The 17,353-nt window shown below is 45.9% G+C and overlaps 1 protein-coding gene across 1 annotated transcript; it reads right to left on the bottom strand.

The window, feature by feature from the left end:
• Window positions 1–101: 101 nt before the first annotated feature.
• Window positions 102–16,406, bottom strand: ZNF619 (zinc finger protein 619). The gene is made up of 4 exons (XM_074406068.1): window positions 15,612–16,406; window positions 10,911–11,064; window positions 10,323–10,439; window positions 102–6,416 (listed from the first exon to the last, which is right to left on the bottom strand). Exons 1-4 carry the CDS (start codon window positions 15,633–15,635, stop codon window positions 5,011–5,013), a joined length of 1,701 nt encoding a protein of 566 aa, XP_074262169.1. The 5' UTR covers window positions 15,636–16,406; the 3' UTR covers window positions 102–5,010.
• Window positions 16,407–17,353: the final 947 nt, after the last annotated feature.

Below are 17,353 nucleotides of genomic sequence, written 5' to 3'. Positions count from 1 at the left end.
TAAAACTTAAACATATACCTGCCTTATTATCTAGCCATTTCACTCATTATTTACCCAAGAGAAATGAAAACGTATGTCCTTACATTGCAAAGACTTGCACACAAAGTTTCATAAGAGCTTTATTTATAATAGCCAAAAACTAGAAACAACTCAAATGGCCATCAGCTGGTGAATGGATAAATAAATTGTGGTACATCCATACAGTGGAATACTAATGAGTAATAAAAAGGAATGAATTACTGATATATATGCAACATCAGTGAATCTTAAAATAATTCTGTTGAGTGGAGGACATCACACCAAAAAAATAAGTAACTTTTAAAAGAGTGTATACTGTGTTATAGCACTTATATAAAATTCTAGCAAAAGAAAACTATAGTACAAGAAACAGGTGGTTTTTTGGGGCTGGGGGCAGGAAAAGAGCAGGCTGCGATGGAGAGATTATAAAAGGGCGTAAGGAACTTTTTGGGATATGATTATGTTTGTTATCTTGATTGTGTTATTGTTTGAGAGGTGCATACATATGGCAAAACATCAAATTATACACTTTATGCATGGTTTATTGTATGTCAGTGACACCTCAATTAAAAAAAAATACATACTGGAAAGACAACATACTCTTAAAATGGTTGTGTCCTTAAATCTAACCCTCGTTCTAATCCTGATGGGACAAACTTGAAGGAAAAGCCATTCATCAGGGAGGAGAGTCTGCGGTCTGAAAGGGCTCACTAAATTCGAGGAAATATTAATGGGGAAGAACAAGCAACAAGACATAGCCTAGTGAAATTACTAAACTTGAAGATTTAAAGTTCTGCAAATTTCCACACTAAAAAGGAAGCAAAATCAGGTTGCCTCAAACTTCTTGGCAACATTAGATGCCAAGACACATACATGGACCCGGGTCTGGAGCAATGCTTCTCAAACCTTAGTGCGCCCACAAAGTCACCTGGTGGCACTGTCAAAGAGTAGAGTTTCATTTCCATGAGCTTGTAGTTCTGATAATCTCCCAGGTGATGCCAATGCTGCCAGTCTTCAGGTGACAATTTGAGTAGCAAAGCTCTAAAAAAGTGGTTCTTTGGCTGGGTGCAGTGGCTCACACCAGTAATCCCAGCACTCTGGAAGGCTGAGGCAGGTGGATCACCTGAGGTCAGGAGTTCGAGACCAGCCTAGCCAACATGGTGAAACCCTTGTCTCTACTAAAAATACAAAAAAATTTATCTGGGCATGGTGGTGCATGCCTGTGATCCCAGCGAGGCAGGAAAATTGCTTGAACCTGGGAGGCAGAGGTTGCAGTGAACTGAGATCGCATCACTGCACTCCAGCCTGGGTGACAGAGCAAGACTCTGTCTCAAAAAAAAAAAAAAAAAAAAAAAAAAAAATTTGGTTCTTTGTAGAACCATCTTAGGGAGTTAAAAAAACTACTAATACCTGGGACCTACTCCCAGAGGTTCTGAAGTAATTGGTCTAGGATTCAGCTAGGCATTGGTATTAAAAAACAAAAACAAAAACACAACACCCCAAGTGGTTCTAATGGGCAGTTGGGTTAACAGCCTCTGGTATGGAGTGTGGAGGGAAATGAACTTAGTCTAAGAAGTGTATGCCCAACATGGTACATTCTTTGCAGAATATCTATCAGTACATAACAGCCCCTTTGACTGCCCTCCTCACCAACAGCTGTGAGTCCCAGATAGCCACGTAAATACCGTGTTATCCTGCTCCCCTGCCCATAGTTGTATTAATCAAAAATGAATATATGATCTGAATGGGACCAGACCACACTCTCTCACTGTAATTCGGAGTTGAGACAAAGAACAGTCATTCCTTAGCAAGGTCTAACTGTGGACAGCCCTACTCTTGAACAAGTGTCATTTTTTGTTGAGACAGAGTCTCATTCTGTCACCCAGGCTGGAGTGCAATGGTGTGGTCTTGGCTCACTGGAATCTCCACCTGTGGGTTGAAGCGATTCTCCTGTCTCAGCCGCTGGAGTAGCTGGGAACAGGCACCCGCTATCATACCTGGCTAATTTTTGTATTTTTAGTGGAGATGGGGTTTCATCATATTGGCCAGCCTGGTCTTGAATTCCTGACCTCAAGTGATCCACCCGCCTCAGCCTCCCAAAGTGCTGGGATTACAGGCATGAGCCACTGTGCCCAGCCTTGAACAAGTGACTTCTGAATGTTTGTTTATGGTACAGAATGAATCAAAATACAGTGATGGTAATCTTGGAGCTTAAGTTTTTTCCACACTTCATCCATTTATACACCTGCCTCACCATGAAGTTTTCTGATGCTGAAGAAGGTGAGGGTTCTGGCCAGGCGGGGTGTTTCATGCCTGTAACCCCAGCACTTTGGGAGGCAGAGGCAGGCCAATCCCTTGAGGTCAGGAGTTCAAGACCAGCCTGGCCAACATGCCGAAAACCCGTCTCTACAAAAATTATGAAAATTAGCCAGGCATGATGGCATGTGTCTGTAATTCCAGCTACTCGGGAAGCTGAGGCAGAAGAATCGCTTGAACCCTGGAGGAAGAGGTTGCAGTGAGCCAAGATCACACCACTGTACTTCAGCCTGGGCGACCGAGCGAGACTCCATCTCAAAAAACAAAAAAAGAAGGTGGGTGTTCTGACTAAAAGCTTGTCCACCTCCTACATGAGTATGGTTTCTCCCCATATTCTCTGATGGTGGTGAAGGACTGCTCTTAGTTTGAAACATCTGCTACACTCACCACATTCATTAGACATCTGGTCTACATGAACTCTCAGATTTGTAACAAGATGCTGGCTGTCACTAATGATTTTACCTAATTTCTTACGCTTCTCTTCCTAACAGTGGAGGGATCTATGTTGCCTGACTGATACATCTATCAAGCCTCTCTTCTGTGTTTTTCTTCCCTGTGCAATGGCCCTGCTGCCACTCAAAGCTGCCCTGTGGTTAGGATGCCAGGCTGCACCTGACTGATACATCTATGAAGTCTCTCTTCTGTGTTTTTCTTCCCTGTGCAATGGCCCTGCTGCCACTCAAAGCTGCCCTGTGGTTAGGATGCCAGGCTGTACCCATTGTTGATGGCTGTCCTTGGGGTTCTATTTCTTTAGAGGTTGGCAATTGTGGAGTTAGTTTCTTAATGACAATTCTGGTCTTATCTGGTGATATAACAAAAAGAAAAGAAAAGGCCAGACATGATGGCTCGCACCTGTAATCCCAGCACTTTGGGAGGCCGAGGTGGGCAGATCACTTGAGGTCAGGAGTTTGAGACCAGCCTGGCCAACATGGCAAAACCCTGTCTCTACTAAAAATACAAAAATTAGCTGGGCATGGAGGCATATGCCTGTGGTCTCAGCTACCTGGGAGGCTGAGACTTGAGAATCACTTGAACCCAGGAGGCAGAGACTGCAGTGAGCCAAGATGGTGCCACTGCACTCCAGCCAGGATGACAGAGTGAGACTTTGCCTCAAAAATGAAAAGAAAAAGAAAAAGCCAAATTTCAATCATTAGCTGAACTAGAGGAGAAAATCAATCAAGTGTTACTAGCTTACTTTCTGAATGTATGGTTTCTTCCCAACAGACTCTACAATGGCTGCATAAGGGCCAGAGGAAACAGGGACAGAAAACTGAAGACGCAGGTCATGAACGGGCGGGTCAAAAGAGGAGCTGTTTCCTCCCACAAGTGGGGTGACAAGAATAGAGTGACGAGGGAGATGGGGCAGGTCCCTTCAGGATGGGAAGGAGGCTACCAAAGAGTGAGGGGAAGTGGGGAAGCAGCGGCGAGAGCATGGAAGAAGAAACAGGAAGTGACCGGGTCTGGAGGACCGGCCCGGTGAGCAGCGGGAGCACCGCAGCACATCCAGCAGGCTGAGGAGCAGCCCTGTCTCTAAAGAATACGGAAATTCACCGGGTGTGCTGGCGTATGCCCCAGGGCACAAGCCAGCCTCCCGCCCCAGCCTCCTGGCTTCTCAGAGGGTGAGCTGGGAGGACGGCTCGAGACCTGAGGGTCAGCGCTGCAGCGGTGCATGATCACACCACTGCACTCCAGCCTGAGTGACAGAGCAAGACCCTGTCTCAAAAAATAGGAAAACGCAAAAAGAAAGTAGAAAAGGAACCCAAACTGAAAAACCAAATCCCCTCCCAATAAAGTTCAAAGACATAATTTTACATTATTGCACGCTGCCAACTCATCACTTCATTTTCTTTTTGCATAAACGGGACCCTTATAATTTTTTATTACTATTAAGGTAATAAAAAATTTCAAGTCCTAAATTCTTTCAGTGAGCCTTGCCACTGGTCCACCAAATGGCCCTCCTTAAATCCTGAAAGCAGGTTGGGTGTGGTGGCTCACACCTGCAATCTCAGCAGTTTGGGAGGCTGAGGTGGGTGAATCACCTGAGGTCAGGAGTTTAAGGCCAGCCTGGCCAACATGGTGAAACCTGTCTCTACTAAAACTACAAAATTAACCAGGCATGGTGGTGCATGCCTGTGGTCCCAACTACTCGGAAGGCTGAGGCATGAGAATTGCTTGAACCCCGGAGGCGGAGGTTACAGTGAGCTGAGATTACACCCTTGCACTCCAGCCTGAGCAACAAGAGTGAAACTCCAGCTAAAAAAAAAAAATCCTGAAAGCAATATTGGACACTTTAAGTGATTATCTTCTCCCACAGGCCTTACATTTCTCCTAGTGTCTAACTATAATGCCCCATCTCATCATAATCACAATGCCATGTGCCCTAAACCCCAAAATGTTCTGCCAACTCTTCCAACTCCAGTAGCCCCAGAAGACAGATGAAGAGTGATGATACAGCCCAAGTGTGGACATGAAAAAGAGGAAGTACTGCCCTTTCCTACTCGGGGGATAAAAGAAACTAATCAAATATGGTCCTCAAGTGTGAGCACTTAAAATGAAGTTAGGAAAACAATAACAACTTACACAAGACAAGACCAGGAGAATATCAGTATGACACAACCAGGAGCCCAGTGGAATCCTTAATGTGAGGCGCAATGGATGTTGAGAACATGAGGGGGCTCACAGGGATGACTTCCCAGGAAAAGCGAGATCCTGAAAGAAATGTACTATTTGGACAGGTGAAGGGCTGGCCTTTTCAGATGAGGGAAGCAGCAGGAAGAAAGGCACAGAGGGAGGAAGTATCACTGCATGCGAAGAAGATAAGGGAGGCTCTGGTGGGGCCGGGGTAGGGCAGGCATGTTGGAGAGGCAGAGGAGAGAGGATGGCAGAGGGGCAGTAGGGCTTAACTGCAGATGGCCCTGTTCCAGCGATGACTTTCTTCCTAGTATGCCACTTCTGATGCTGAATGAAACTCGCATTCCATTTGAAGGCTTTCCCGCACTCCTTACACTCAAAAGGTTTCTCTCCAGTGTGAACTCGCTGATGCTGAACCAGAGTGATCTTCTGACTGAATGTCTTCCCACATTCCTGGCACTCATAGGGCTTCTCCCCAGTGTGGACTCTCTGATGCACTATGAAGCGGGAGCCACAACTGAAAGTTTTCCAACATTCGTTACATTTGTAGAGTTGTTCCCCAGTGTGGAACCTCTGGTGCTGAAGAAACACCGAACTGCAGCGGAAGGCCTTGCCACACTCTTTACATTCATAAGGTTTCTCCCCAGTGTGGATTCTCTGATGCTGAATCAGCACTGTATTAGAGCTCAAACTCTTCCCACACTCCTTACATTCATAGGGCTTCTCCTCAGTGTGAATTCGTTCATGGATGAAGCAGTCATAGCTACACCTGAAGGCCTTCCCACATTCCTTACATTTAAAGGGCTTCTCCCCAGTATGGATTCTCTGATGCCGAATCAGTTTTGAATTGTAGCTGAAGGTTTTTCCACAGTCAGCACATTCATAGGGCCTCTGTCCACCATGGAGTTTCTGATGCTGAAGAAGGTGGGAATTTTGACTGAAGGCTTGTCCACATTCCTCACATGAATATGGTTTCTCTCCAGTGTGGATTTTCTGATGCCGTGACAGTTTTGAGTTATATCTGAAGGTTTTCCCACATTCTTTGCATTTGTAGGGCTTTTCATTAGTGTGAATTCTCTGATGCTGGTGAAAGTCTGAATGTGGGTTGTAGTAACTGCCACACTCACCACATTTATAAAACACCCGTTCTTTAGCAAAGTCCTGCTTTGTAATGAGATGTGTGCTGACACTACTTTCTTCCAATTTCCTGGCTCTCTCTTCCCTTTCAATGGTGGAAGATTTATGATCCTGGACTGTCAACTCTGTGCAATCTCCTATGTTTGTTTTCTTCCCTGTATCATGTAGCTGTGACTTCCCTAACCTGTCCTTGAAGTCAGGGTGCTGGGGAATGTCCATCAGCAGTCCCTCCACTATCAGTCTGTGGGACTCTGATTCTTCAGAAATGTTTAGCTGTGCAGTTTGTTCCTCAGTCTTAGTCTTGGTTTTACCACCTAGCATGATAAAAGGAAAACACAAGAGAATGCCAGAAGGGAAAGGGATGAATCAGTATCAACTTGCCCTAGACACATTAATTTTTTGAGAGAGACATAGCCACCTGAGGGTACCTCAAAGGGAAAGTAAAAAAAAAACTGGAGGTGGAGAAGGTAAGCCGTCCCATATGAATGATAAAAACAGTGTGGATGGCAGAAGATACTGATTGAGGCAAATGGATAGAGAAAAATGGGAATGGAGTGACACTGCAGGAAGGGGAAGCAATGAAGAAAAGCGGAGGAAGTCAAAGGTGAGAAAAGCGATCTCTAAACCAGAGAAGAGAAAGATGGGTAGGCAGCTCTAGCACCACATAGTATCCAGAGGTCTGGGAGCTGTCTACGACAGAGGACCTCAAAGCCCAATCAAGGCATAAACCCTGTCAAAATACTTTAAAATACTCTGTAATTTTTAAAGAAACGTTCTCTACTTCTCTATCACAAGCCTGGCTGGACAGAAAGCAGTTTGTAACACTGTTGTTTATGGAGGGTTCATGAGAAGGCCACAATTTTAGAACCTAAGTGCTGTCCTCTGCGAGACTAACCTTTGAAAGAAAAAAAGGCCCAGCCAAGAACCTGCCCAGAATGGAGACGGCAGTTGGAGATGGGATACGGGGATCATGCTTTCACTGGTAGCACCATCACACAGAAACCTTCTTTGCCTTGTCAAGCACCGAAAGTATGACAAATGAAACTTCCATTTTCATGTTTTTTAAGCCTTGTTGACCATGACTCACATTTTAGATCCTAAACCAATACAGACAAACACACACACACACACACACACACACACACACACACACACCTGAAACAGAAACAATGTCCTTAATAAGAGTGATGTATTCATGCCGGGCGCGGTGGCTCATGTCTGTAATCCCAGCACTTTGGGAGGCCAAAGTGGGCGGATCATCTGAGGTCAGGAATTCAAGATCAGGCTAGCCAACCCTGCGAAACCTCGTCTCTACTAAAAATACAAAAAATTAGCCAGGCGTGGTGACGGGTGCCTGTAATCCCAGCTACTTGGGAGGCTGAGGCATGAGAATCGCTTGAACCTGGGAGACAGAGATTGCAGTGAGCCGAGATCACACCAGTGCACTCCAGTCTGGGGGACAGAGCAAGACTCTGTCTCAAAAAAAAAAAAAAAAAGTGATGCATTCACAATAGGCTTTATAGTATTTTAGTCTTTATTTATAGCTAGTACAGTCTAATTTAATTTTTAAATGCTGGTAACAACTTATTGATGAGTTGCGACCCAGAGTTTAAAGAATATGGTTCTAGATTTTCAAGAACAGTGGTCTCAAATGGTGGTCCCTGAGCCAGTATCATCTGAGAACCTGTTAGAAATGCAAATTATTGGGGCTGGGTTTGGTGGTGTGTGCCAGTAGTCCCACCTAACTGGGAGGCTGAAGTGGAACAATCACTTGAGCCCAGGAATTTGAGACCAGCCTAGGCAAAATAACAAGACCCTATCTTAAAAAAAAAGAAATGCAAATTCTCAGGCCCACCCCAGTCTACTGAATTTGAATCTCTGGAGGTGGCACCTGGCAACTGTGTTTTAACAAGCTCTGCAAGTCATTCTGATACATACCAGAGTTTGAAATTTACTACTCTATAAACTACAAAAGACAGATTGAGGCTGCTCTTTTCATTGATTAAGGCTGCACTTTCCCAAAAGGTGGCCACTAGCCACATGTGGCTGTTTAAATTTAAATGAATTAAAATGGAATAAAACTAAAAACTGAGTTCCTCAGTTGCCCTTGGCACACTTGAGGTGCTCATGTGATTCTTCTGGCTAAAGAGACCATGTGCACCTGTGGCAAGGGGGCAACACTAAGGACCACAGGAAGGATGCCGGGAAAGCCTCTAGATGACCTCAAATGCTGAAGTCACTTTGAGGCACTGATTAAGGCAGAAGTAGGGGAATTAGAAAGGAGCATTTGCCTTATAGAGGCTCCAAATACCATAAAAGATCGACAGAATATGAGAACCGAGCAATCGAATGAGGAAGGCTATATACCAAATCTCTGATTGGTCTTTACATTTATCTCAACTCAGTATCTTTCATAAAAGAAAACCATTCTTCCCCAATATATAAACAAGCTTTCTTTCAAAAGCTAATGTAAAATTCAGTGTTTAGGAATTCAGAAAAATTCCAATTACATACATAGTTTTATACACACACACACACAAACACACACACACACACACACACACACACACACACACAATGTTCTTACAAAAACAACTTCCGGCCGGGCACGGTTGCTCAAGCCTGTAATCCCAGCACTTTGGGAGGCTGAGGCAGGTGGATCACGAGGTCGAGAGATCGAGACCATCCTGGTCAACATGGTGAAACCCCGTCTCTACTAAAAATACAAAAAATTAGCTGGGCATGGTGGTGCATGCCTGTAATCCCAGCTACTCAGGAGGCTGAGCCAGGAGAATTGCCTGAACCCAGGAGGTGGAGGTTGCGGTGAGCCGAGATCGCGCCATTGCACTCCAGCCTGGGTAACAAGAGCGGAAACTCCATCTCAAAAAAAAAAAAAAAAAAAAAAAAAAAAAAAAAAACTTCCAGCTGAGCACGGTCACTCACACCTGTAATCCCATGTAATCCCAGCAACTGGGGAGGCTGAGGCAGGTCAATCACTTGAGGTCAGGAGTTCAAGACCAATCTGGGCAAAATGGTGAAACCCTGTCTCTACTAAAATTACAAAAATTAGCCGGGCATGCTGGTGGGCGCCTGTAATCCCAGCTACTTGGGAGGCTGAGGCAGGACAATCACTTGCAATGAGCTGAGATAGTGCCACTGCACTCCAGCCTGGGCGACAGAGCAAGACTCTGTCTCAATCAATCAATCAATCAATCAATCAAAAGCCAAGTTCATTGCTGGGTGCAGTGGCTCATGACTGTAATCCCAGCATGTTGGGAGGCCAAGGAAGGTGGATTACAAGGTCAGGAGTTTGAGACCAGCCTGGCCAACATGGTGAAACCCTGTCTCTACTAAAAATACAAAAATTAGCCAGGCATGGTGGCGTGTGCCTTAAGTCCCAGCTACTCAGGAGGCTGAGGCAGAAGAATCACTTGAACCCGGGAGGCAGAGGTTGTGGTGAGCCAAGGTCACACCACTATAGTCCAGCCTGGGCAATAGAGGGAGACTCTGTCTCAAAAAAAAAAAAAAAAAAAAAAGAAAGCCAAGTTCTTACTATATTGTATTTATATTCCTGAGCTGACCAACCAACAGAAGTCTGTTTGAAATATATACATATACATATATGTGTGTGTATGTATATATATGTATATAGAGATAGATAGATATCTATCTAGATATGTATATGTGTACATATATATATAGATAGATTACAGAGAGGGTCTTGCTCTGTCACCCAGGCTGGAGTAGAATGGTGTGATCCTAGCTCACTGCAACCTCAAACTCCTGGCTCAAGGGATTCTCCAGCCTCAGCCTCCTGAGTAGCTGGCACTACATGCACACGCCACCATGTCCAGCTAATTTTTTTGTTTGTTTTTTTGGTAGAGACGGGGTCTTGCTATGTTGCCCAGGCTGGTCTTGAACTCTTGGCCTCAAGCACCCTCCCACCTTGGCCTCCTGAAGTGCCAGGATATAGGTGTAAGCCACTACACCCGGCCTGAAATCCTTTAGCTTTACAAAGAAAAATAGCAGAAAATAAAATGGCTGGACTGGTCTTTTCTAGTTTGGGGATGAAGTTCTGGTAAGCAACACTTCTCTGAATAGGAGTGACTATTTTCATCCCACAACCATCACAAGACAAAGAAGAACCCTTTTCATGCTAAATTGTTAACAGAAAGGTGGAGGCAAAGCTGGAAAGGAGGATGGTGGGTTTTCCTGCTCACCTGTGCACAGGCCTCTCGGGGCTTCTTCCCCAGCAAGTGTCCAGGGGTCTGAGCCCCAGGCTGCTTCTCCTTGTTCCAGCCTGAATATCAGATCAGGTTTGGAGAATGGAAATGCTGCTGGAGGAGAAAGAAAAGGAACAGGAAGCTGAGGAGAATCCCCAGTAACCTCCCTCTCTCTGCTTTGCCAGGTAAAAATAAAAGAGGATGCCCCAGGAGACCAAGTGAAATCCGAGAGGAGTGAATCTGCAGAATCTAAGGAGGGCCTGAAGCTTGCTCTGGCCTCTAAGAGGACAGAAAGCTCCCACAGTCACTGGAGGTGTGTACACGACGGCCCTAGGGGACTCACAGATGGGCGATAGGGCCAAAATCACCTCCCGGGAACTGGAAGATGGAAGGAATGAAGGCAGTGCACCAGGAACCTTCTCAGTTCTCTCTGTACCCAGAGGAAAGCCCTTTGCAATTAAGTCTCCATTAGGAATCAGAGAAGAGGACAGTGCTGTCCAACACCTAAGTGAGCCCAGCTCTTTCTCCATCCAGCTACTCCTGGCACTGGGGATTAGGGAGTTTCAGGGAGGAAGAAGGACTTACACAAGGAAGTTACAGTTGCGTAATTCTCCAGCATCACCTCCCTGTACAGGGCCCTCTGAGAAGGCTGCAGGCTGGTCCATTCATTCTGAGTGAAGTACACAACCACATCCTCAAAGGTCACTGGCTCCTGAAACGACATGTTCCGGCTCAAGCCCTAGGTAAGAACACAGAGAGAGGCCTGAATTCCAGGAAAGGCATAAATTTACTGGAATCCATGGCACTGAGCCCCACGGAAGGTTTCTACTGGCAAGGAGAGCCACACAGCACCCCAGTTGGGGCAGCCCTGAGTCACCATTCCAACTTTCCATGAGCATACCTCTGCGGCCCTAATATTACCATCCTAAGCACACAGCCCAGCACCTGCTGTTCTCTGCCTGGTGGCTGCGTCAACCCATGTCTGGTTCCACAGGCCAGGCAGATTTTCTGACATGCTTTCTAAGTCAGCCATAGCAGGTAACCATCTCTCACCCTGCCTCCATCCATCCTGAAGCACCTATCAGGGCCTTCCACTCAGCTTCTTTCTGGTCTTCCTCCTCTGCGTCTTCTGCTATAGACAGGGGAGTGATTTCACGGGGATAAGGTTCCTTTCATCCTGGACATTTCTCCCCTTTCTATCATCTTGCCTTATCAGAAGCTATTAATAGTTCTCCCTTGCCTGGATATGTTGGCTCACGCCTGTAATCCCAGCACTTTGGGAGGCCGGGCCAGGCAGATCACCTGAGGTCAGGAGTTCAAGACCAGCCTGACCAACATGGAGAGACCCCGCCTTTACTGAAAACACAAAATTAGCTGGGTGTGACAGTGTATGCCTATAATCCAAGCTACTCGGGAGGCTAAGGCGGAAGAATCGCTTGAACCCAGGAGGCAGAGGTTGCAGTGAGCCGAGACTGTGTCATTGTACTACAGCCTGGGAAACAAGGCTGAAACTCCATTTCAAAAAAAAAAAAAAAAAAATAGTTCTCCCTCCCTTGAAGGTGACGTGCAGTGTTACTTCTTTGTCTCCTAACGCACTTCACTCCAGGACAGGATGGCAATCTACCATCCTTCTGCAGAGATGTGCCCACTGCTGTCCTCTTTTTTTTTTTTTTTTTTTGAGACAGAGTCCAGTTTCATCGCCCAGCCTGGAGTGCAGTGGCACCATCTCCACTCACTGCAACCTTCACCTCCCAGGTTCAAGCAATTTTCCTGCCTCAGCCTCCCTAGTAGCTGGGATTACAGATGCCCGCCACCACGCCCAGCTAATTTTTGTATTTTTAGTAGAGATGGGGTTTTACCATGCTGCCCAGGCTGATCTCAAACTCCTGACCTCAGGCAATCTGCCCGCCTCAGCCTCTCAAAGTGCTGGGATTACGTTACAAACTTCAGCCACCGCGCCCGGCCAATACTGTCCTCATCACTGTGTCTGTCTTTTTCTGCTTCCCACCAAAACCACCTCAAGCTTCTCAAGGAAGAAGGAAACCATCACAAGCTGTTTAGAGCTTTGTCCCTGTGTCAGTCACTTTTAAACCAATTTGCTCAATCATTACAGCACATCTGTGAAATAAGAATTATTTCCATTTTCAGATGATGGGAATCAGCAATATTAAGCAGTTTGAAATAGACTAAAAGGAGTCCGCTTTGAGTGTTTATTACAAGGTTGTATACAGAAGCAAAAATGTCAAAATGAGCTGACCACTTTTATAGAAATTAGTCCCACTATGACACCTCTCTGACTCACACTGTAGTCCTTCTCAGTCCATCACGTCAACAAGCTTCCCTTTGTACTTAAGTCTCTTCTGAGTGAAGAAATATAACATGAAAGTATTAGAAGATTTGCAGTCCTCATTGTAAAGATCATCAATGGCAAAAATCATCAATGGATGCTAAACCTAGGAGGAAATTTTGATAAGAAGCAGAATATTTGCATGATCTTAAATGTCTTCTCATAGACTGCTTATTAGTTCCAAAAGGAAAACAGTAATTATACAGTAATCAGATAACCCCTTAACCAGGAAGTTCAAGTGGCCGGCATGACTGAGGAACTGAATTTTTTTTTTTTTTTTTTTTTTTTTTTGAGACAGAGTTTCTCTCGTTACCCAGGCTGGAGTGCAATGGCGTGATCTCGGCTCACCGCAACCTCCGCCCCCTGGGTTCAGGCAATTCTCCTGGCTCAGCCTCCTGAGTAGCTGGGATTACAGGCACGCACCACCATGCCCAGCTAATTTTTTGCACCTTTAGTAGAGACAGGGTTTCACCATGTTGACCAGGATGGTCTCGATCTCTTGACCTTGTGATCCACCCGCCTCGGCCTCCCAAAGTGCTGGGATTACAGGCTTGAGCCACCCACCGCGCCCGGCCGGAACTGAATTTTTAACTTTAATTGACTTTAATTTAAATAGGCACATGTAGCTAGGAGAACCTTATTGGACAGTGCAGAATAGATACAGCTGTCAATACCCTTGCCTGCCTTTCTTCAGAAGCAGCAGCTGGGAATGTGGACCTCACTTTTTCTTCACACTGTGCTCTACATTTCCATGCCTCTGAAACACTGCTCTGATTATCAGCACATTCTTTGGTTCCTTGTTTTCGGAAACACTTAGCTTCCTCAGATCCTGCTCTGTCTGTGGTCACTCTTCTTCTGTCCTTTACTCAGATCCTGCTCTGTCTGTGGTCACTCTTCTTCTGTACTTTACTCAGATCCTGCTCTGTCTGTGGTCACTCTTCTTCTGTCCTTTACCTGCAGGCATTTTCTTCATTAAGTGGGGCTGCTGACTCCCTTCTATGGAAGTGGGTTACAGAGGCAGCACAACACAGTGGCAAATGGCACAGATGTTAAAGCTGTGGTTCTCAACATGGGGGCCATCTTACCCCCCAGGGAGTATGTGGCAATGTCTGGAGACATTTTTAGTTGTCACAGCTGCAGTGTGGTGGTAACAGTAGTGCTACTGGCATCCAGGAGATAGCAGGCCAGGAATATTGCTGAACATCCTATAATACACAAACAAAGAATTATCTGGCCCAAATGTAAATGCTGCCAAGGTTGAAAAATCCTGCTCTAAGTCAGACTCCCTAGGTTCAAATTGCATCTCTAATACTCATTAGCCGTTAATCTTGGAAGAAACAATTAAAAACTTTCTCTGCCTCAGCTGCCCCATTTGTAAAACTGAGATAATAATAATAACTATTTGAAAGGACTCTTACAAGGATGGCATAAGTTATTATCTGTAAAGCACTGAGATATCACCTGGCACATCATATCATATAAATCTCAGCTCTTACTACAACCACAGATGAGATTGGAGGAACTTCCTAGAAGATTCTAAGTGACCAATGTTCCTCTTAGAGATTGTAGCAAAGACTGACAGGTGAGTGTGTGTGTGTGTGTGTGTGTGTGCCCCCTTTCTTTCTTAGTATTGGAACCCTAATTTTACCTGAGGTTGCACTCAGCCCTGACAACAAAGTGGGACCAATGAAATCCAAGTAGAAATATTGTTGGGGAATTATGGGAAGGTTCCTACAAGAGAGGTTCACGTTCTTTTGACGGCTCCTCTTCTAGCTGGAAGGCACACACGATGGCTAGAGATCAAGCAGCTACTTTGAACAATAAAGTCGCCTAGAACATATGAAATGCTGCTAGGATGGTAGAGCAGAAAGACAGAGCCTGAGAGCATCCACACTAGCCCTGGATTGGCTCTAGACACTTCTGTATGAGAGAGAAGCCTTTACGTTGTTTAATCCACTGTCACTTGGGGTCCTCTCTGTGGAATCTAATCCTAAGTGATTACTGCACTTCAGGCAAAGCACCAGGAGAGCACAGCCTACCCCCAGATACTTAAACACTTCCTGACTTGTAGAAATGAATTTTCGCCGAAGTGCTCCAACAGTAGTGGATGGTCCAATATCCACAAAAAGAAGGACATACACATTGCTTTTCAGTCCTTGGGATGGAGCTTTCTCATTACGTGATACATCCACTACTTGATAAACTCAGCTTTCTCATTACGCAATCTAGGACACTGGAGAAAAACCCAGTAAAACCATCAACTACCACCAAGAAAACTCTGGAGGGACAAGTGCTCCCAATGCTACATGAATTTGTGCCAAGAAAGGATGCGGATTCTCACAGAAGTTAGACTGATGTCTTTGCACTGAGCTAAAGTCTCTGGCTTCAGGTCCAAACTCATCATTCCTCCAAAAATACACCTGCCTCATCAATCCATACCTTCCAAATGCTTCCAGTTCTGCCTTCACTGTACCTTAACTGAATGGTCTGCGGGGCAAACTCCTCCCTTGGAAGTGTCTATTTGACCTCAGAAGTGTCTTTTCTTTGTGTATCGTCACGCAGACAAGGACTCCTCAAATTTTAATTTGCCCCTAAATTTTCCGGATCTAGTAAAAATGTAGGTTCTGATTCAGGAGATCAGACATTTTGCCTATCAAGCACCCTCTATAACGCAAAAGCTGCTCATCTCCAGGCCACACTTTCAGTTCTCACGGATGCAGACTCTCACTTTCTAGGATAATTCATTCCTTCTTTTCCAACCTACCTGACCCTCCCAAATTCACCGACTCTCATTCATCAACACCCCTCGCATACTCTTTTGCCATACTCTATGAAGGATGTTAAACTAAGCATGGGACCGGCCAAGTCAGGCTACTAGGCCTGTGCTGACTTTCCAAATCTGTTCTGAGTATGGAAAGCAGAAAGCAAGCTCTGCTCACCTGGAACCACAGTGTCTGGAGCATGGCTGATGACCCCTGGCTTCATGCACTGCCCTCTAGGTTTGGAAAAGCAAGAACCTGTGGAGCTAAGAGAGAACCGCAATGAGACTGTCTTGTCTCCTACACGTGGTTCCACCTCTTCCCTCTGTCTCCTGCCACTAGCACTGCAGATATTCTTAGCACACTAGCTGCCCCCATTCACCCTCTCCACTGATTCATGGGATGCTGCAAACGCTCCCTCTGCATATTCTCCTGTGGATCTGCTTGGTGACACTGGAAACTCTAGAAAAAAATATTCTTGGCCCCACTATGAATATATTGCTAAATAGTTTGTACTGAATGCTTCTAGTGATCATGGCAATCCAAAAGAAGCCTCTGGAGAGAGAGCAGGATATAATGGGGACCCCTAAACAAACCACAGGCTGCACACAAAATTAAGTGGTGACCTGGCCCTGGGTGACAAGGGTAGGACGCTCAATGTCCCAGTGGGTGATGCTGACCTAAGACCTAACCGGGATCTGAACGCTCCGCCCCGGGAAGCAGGGGACCCCACAGTCACAGCTCCCATCTTCCCCATGAATACCGCCCCGAGGACATCAGGCCAGCTCTTCGGAGCAGCAAGGTCGACCGCGTCTCTGAGGACGGGATGCTGGGCCCAGGCTTGGGCGGCCGCGCGGCCCCTCGGCGACCTCTGCAGGGCCCGACGCCCGACCTCCAGAACAGGCAGCCGAGAGACGGAGGCCCGGGAAACGTGGCCGAGCGCCCGCCGGGCGGCCAAGGCGGAAGCACCAGCGGGCCGGCAGCCGAGCCCTCCTGCCTCTCTAGGAAGCCGGGAGGCTGGCCCTTCTCTATGGTTCCCCCGAGGCCAAACTCCCACCCTACTCTTGCCTTCACCACAACCGCTCTGCGCCTGGTTTGTTTGCTATTTTCTATTGAAATTGGGGATCTCGCTATGTTGCGCAGGCTGGTCTCGAACTCCTGGGCTCAAGCGGATCCACCTCGGCCTCACAGACGCGAGCCACTGCGCCCGGCCGCGCCTGGTTTTTCATTTTCTCTTACGTCTTGGTACCCCAACTACCTGATAAATTCCTCCATATTTAACAATTAATTCCTAACGTAATTAACTTAATTTCTAAGTCCTTACCTAATTTACTTAATTCCTAACTTAACCTAATGGTTTATAGCCTCTGTCTCCCACTTAATGACTGCGACCTAAGACCACGGGGTCTGCACTCTCATGGTCTGCGTTCCTGGCTCCACTCTGTATGGACTTGCTCAAGTCATACTCAACTCGTTGCCTCAATTTCTCAATTGAGAATGGTAAAAGTTTGTAATTTATAAACTCAGTGCATTAACTGAGTCAATTCATGCAACAGTTTTGTAAACCAAAAATAAAATTCTAAGTCCCCCAACTAACTGAACGGACCACTCCTCTCCGCCAAAAGCATTCCAAAGAAAATCTGATGGGAAGTAGAGAGGTTGGACTTGGAATTCTGGCACTACAGACCAGCATTAGCATTAAAACAGAGATCTTGAGGCTTTCTAAAACAAACTCTACATAGCAATAAGACACCAAATTCCAACCTGACTCTATAGTCTCACAGGACAGATAGCAGGCCCTGAAAGAAATGGAAGTATTTTACCCTAAAATATATTTCTTTGACATATTTTGAAATGGCCCTGTAAAGCTGTCTCTGGTGGTGAAAATCTACATCCTGTAAAGAATCCCCTTCACTTTCGAG

The sequence above is a fragment of the Saimiri boliviensis genome, chromosome 9 (genome assembly GCF_048565385.1).
Source record: "Saimiri boliviensis isolate mSaiBol1 chromosome 9, mSaiBol1.pri, whole genome shotgun sequence".
Lineage (NCBI taxonomy): Eukaryota > Metazoa > Chordata > Mammalia > Primates > Cebidae > Saimiri > Saimiri boliviensis.
Note: the sequence above shows the minus strand (reverse complement) of the source record. Positions and strands in the feature narration are given on the sequence as shown.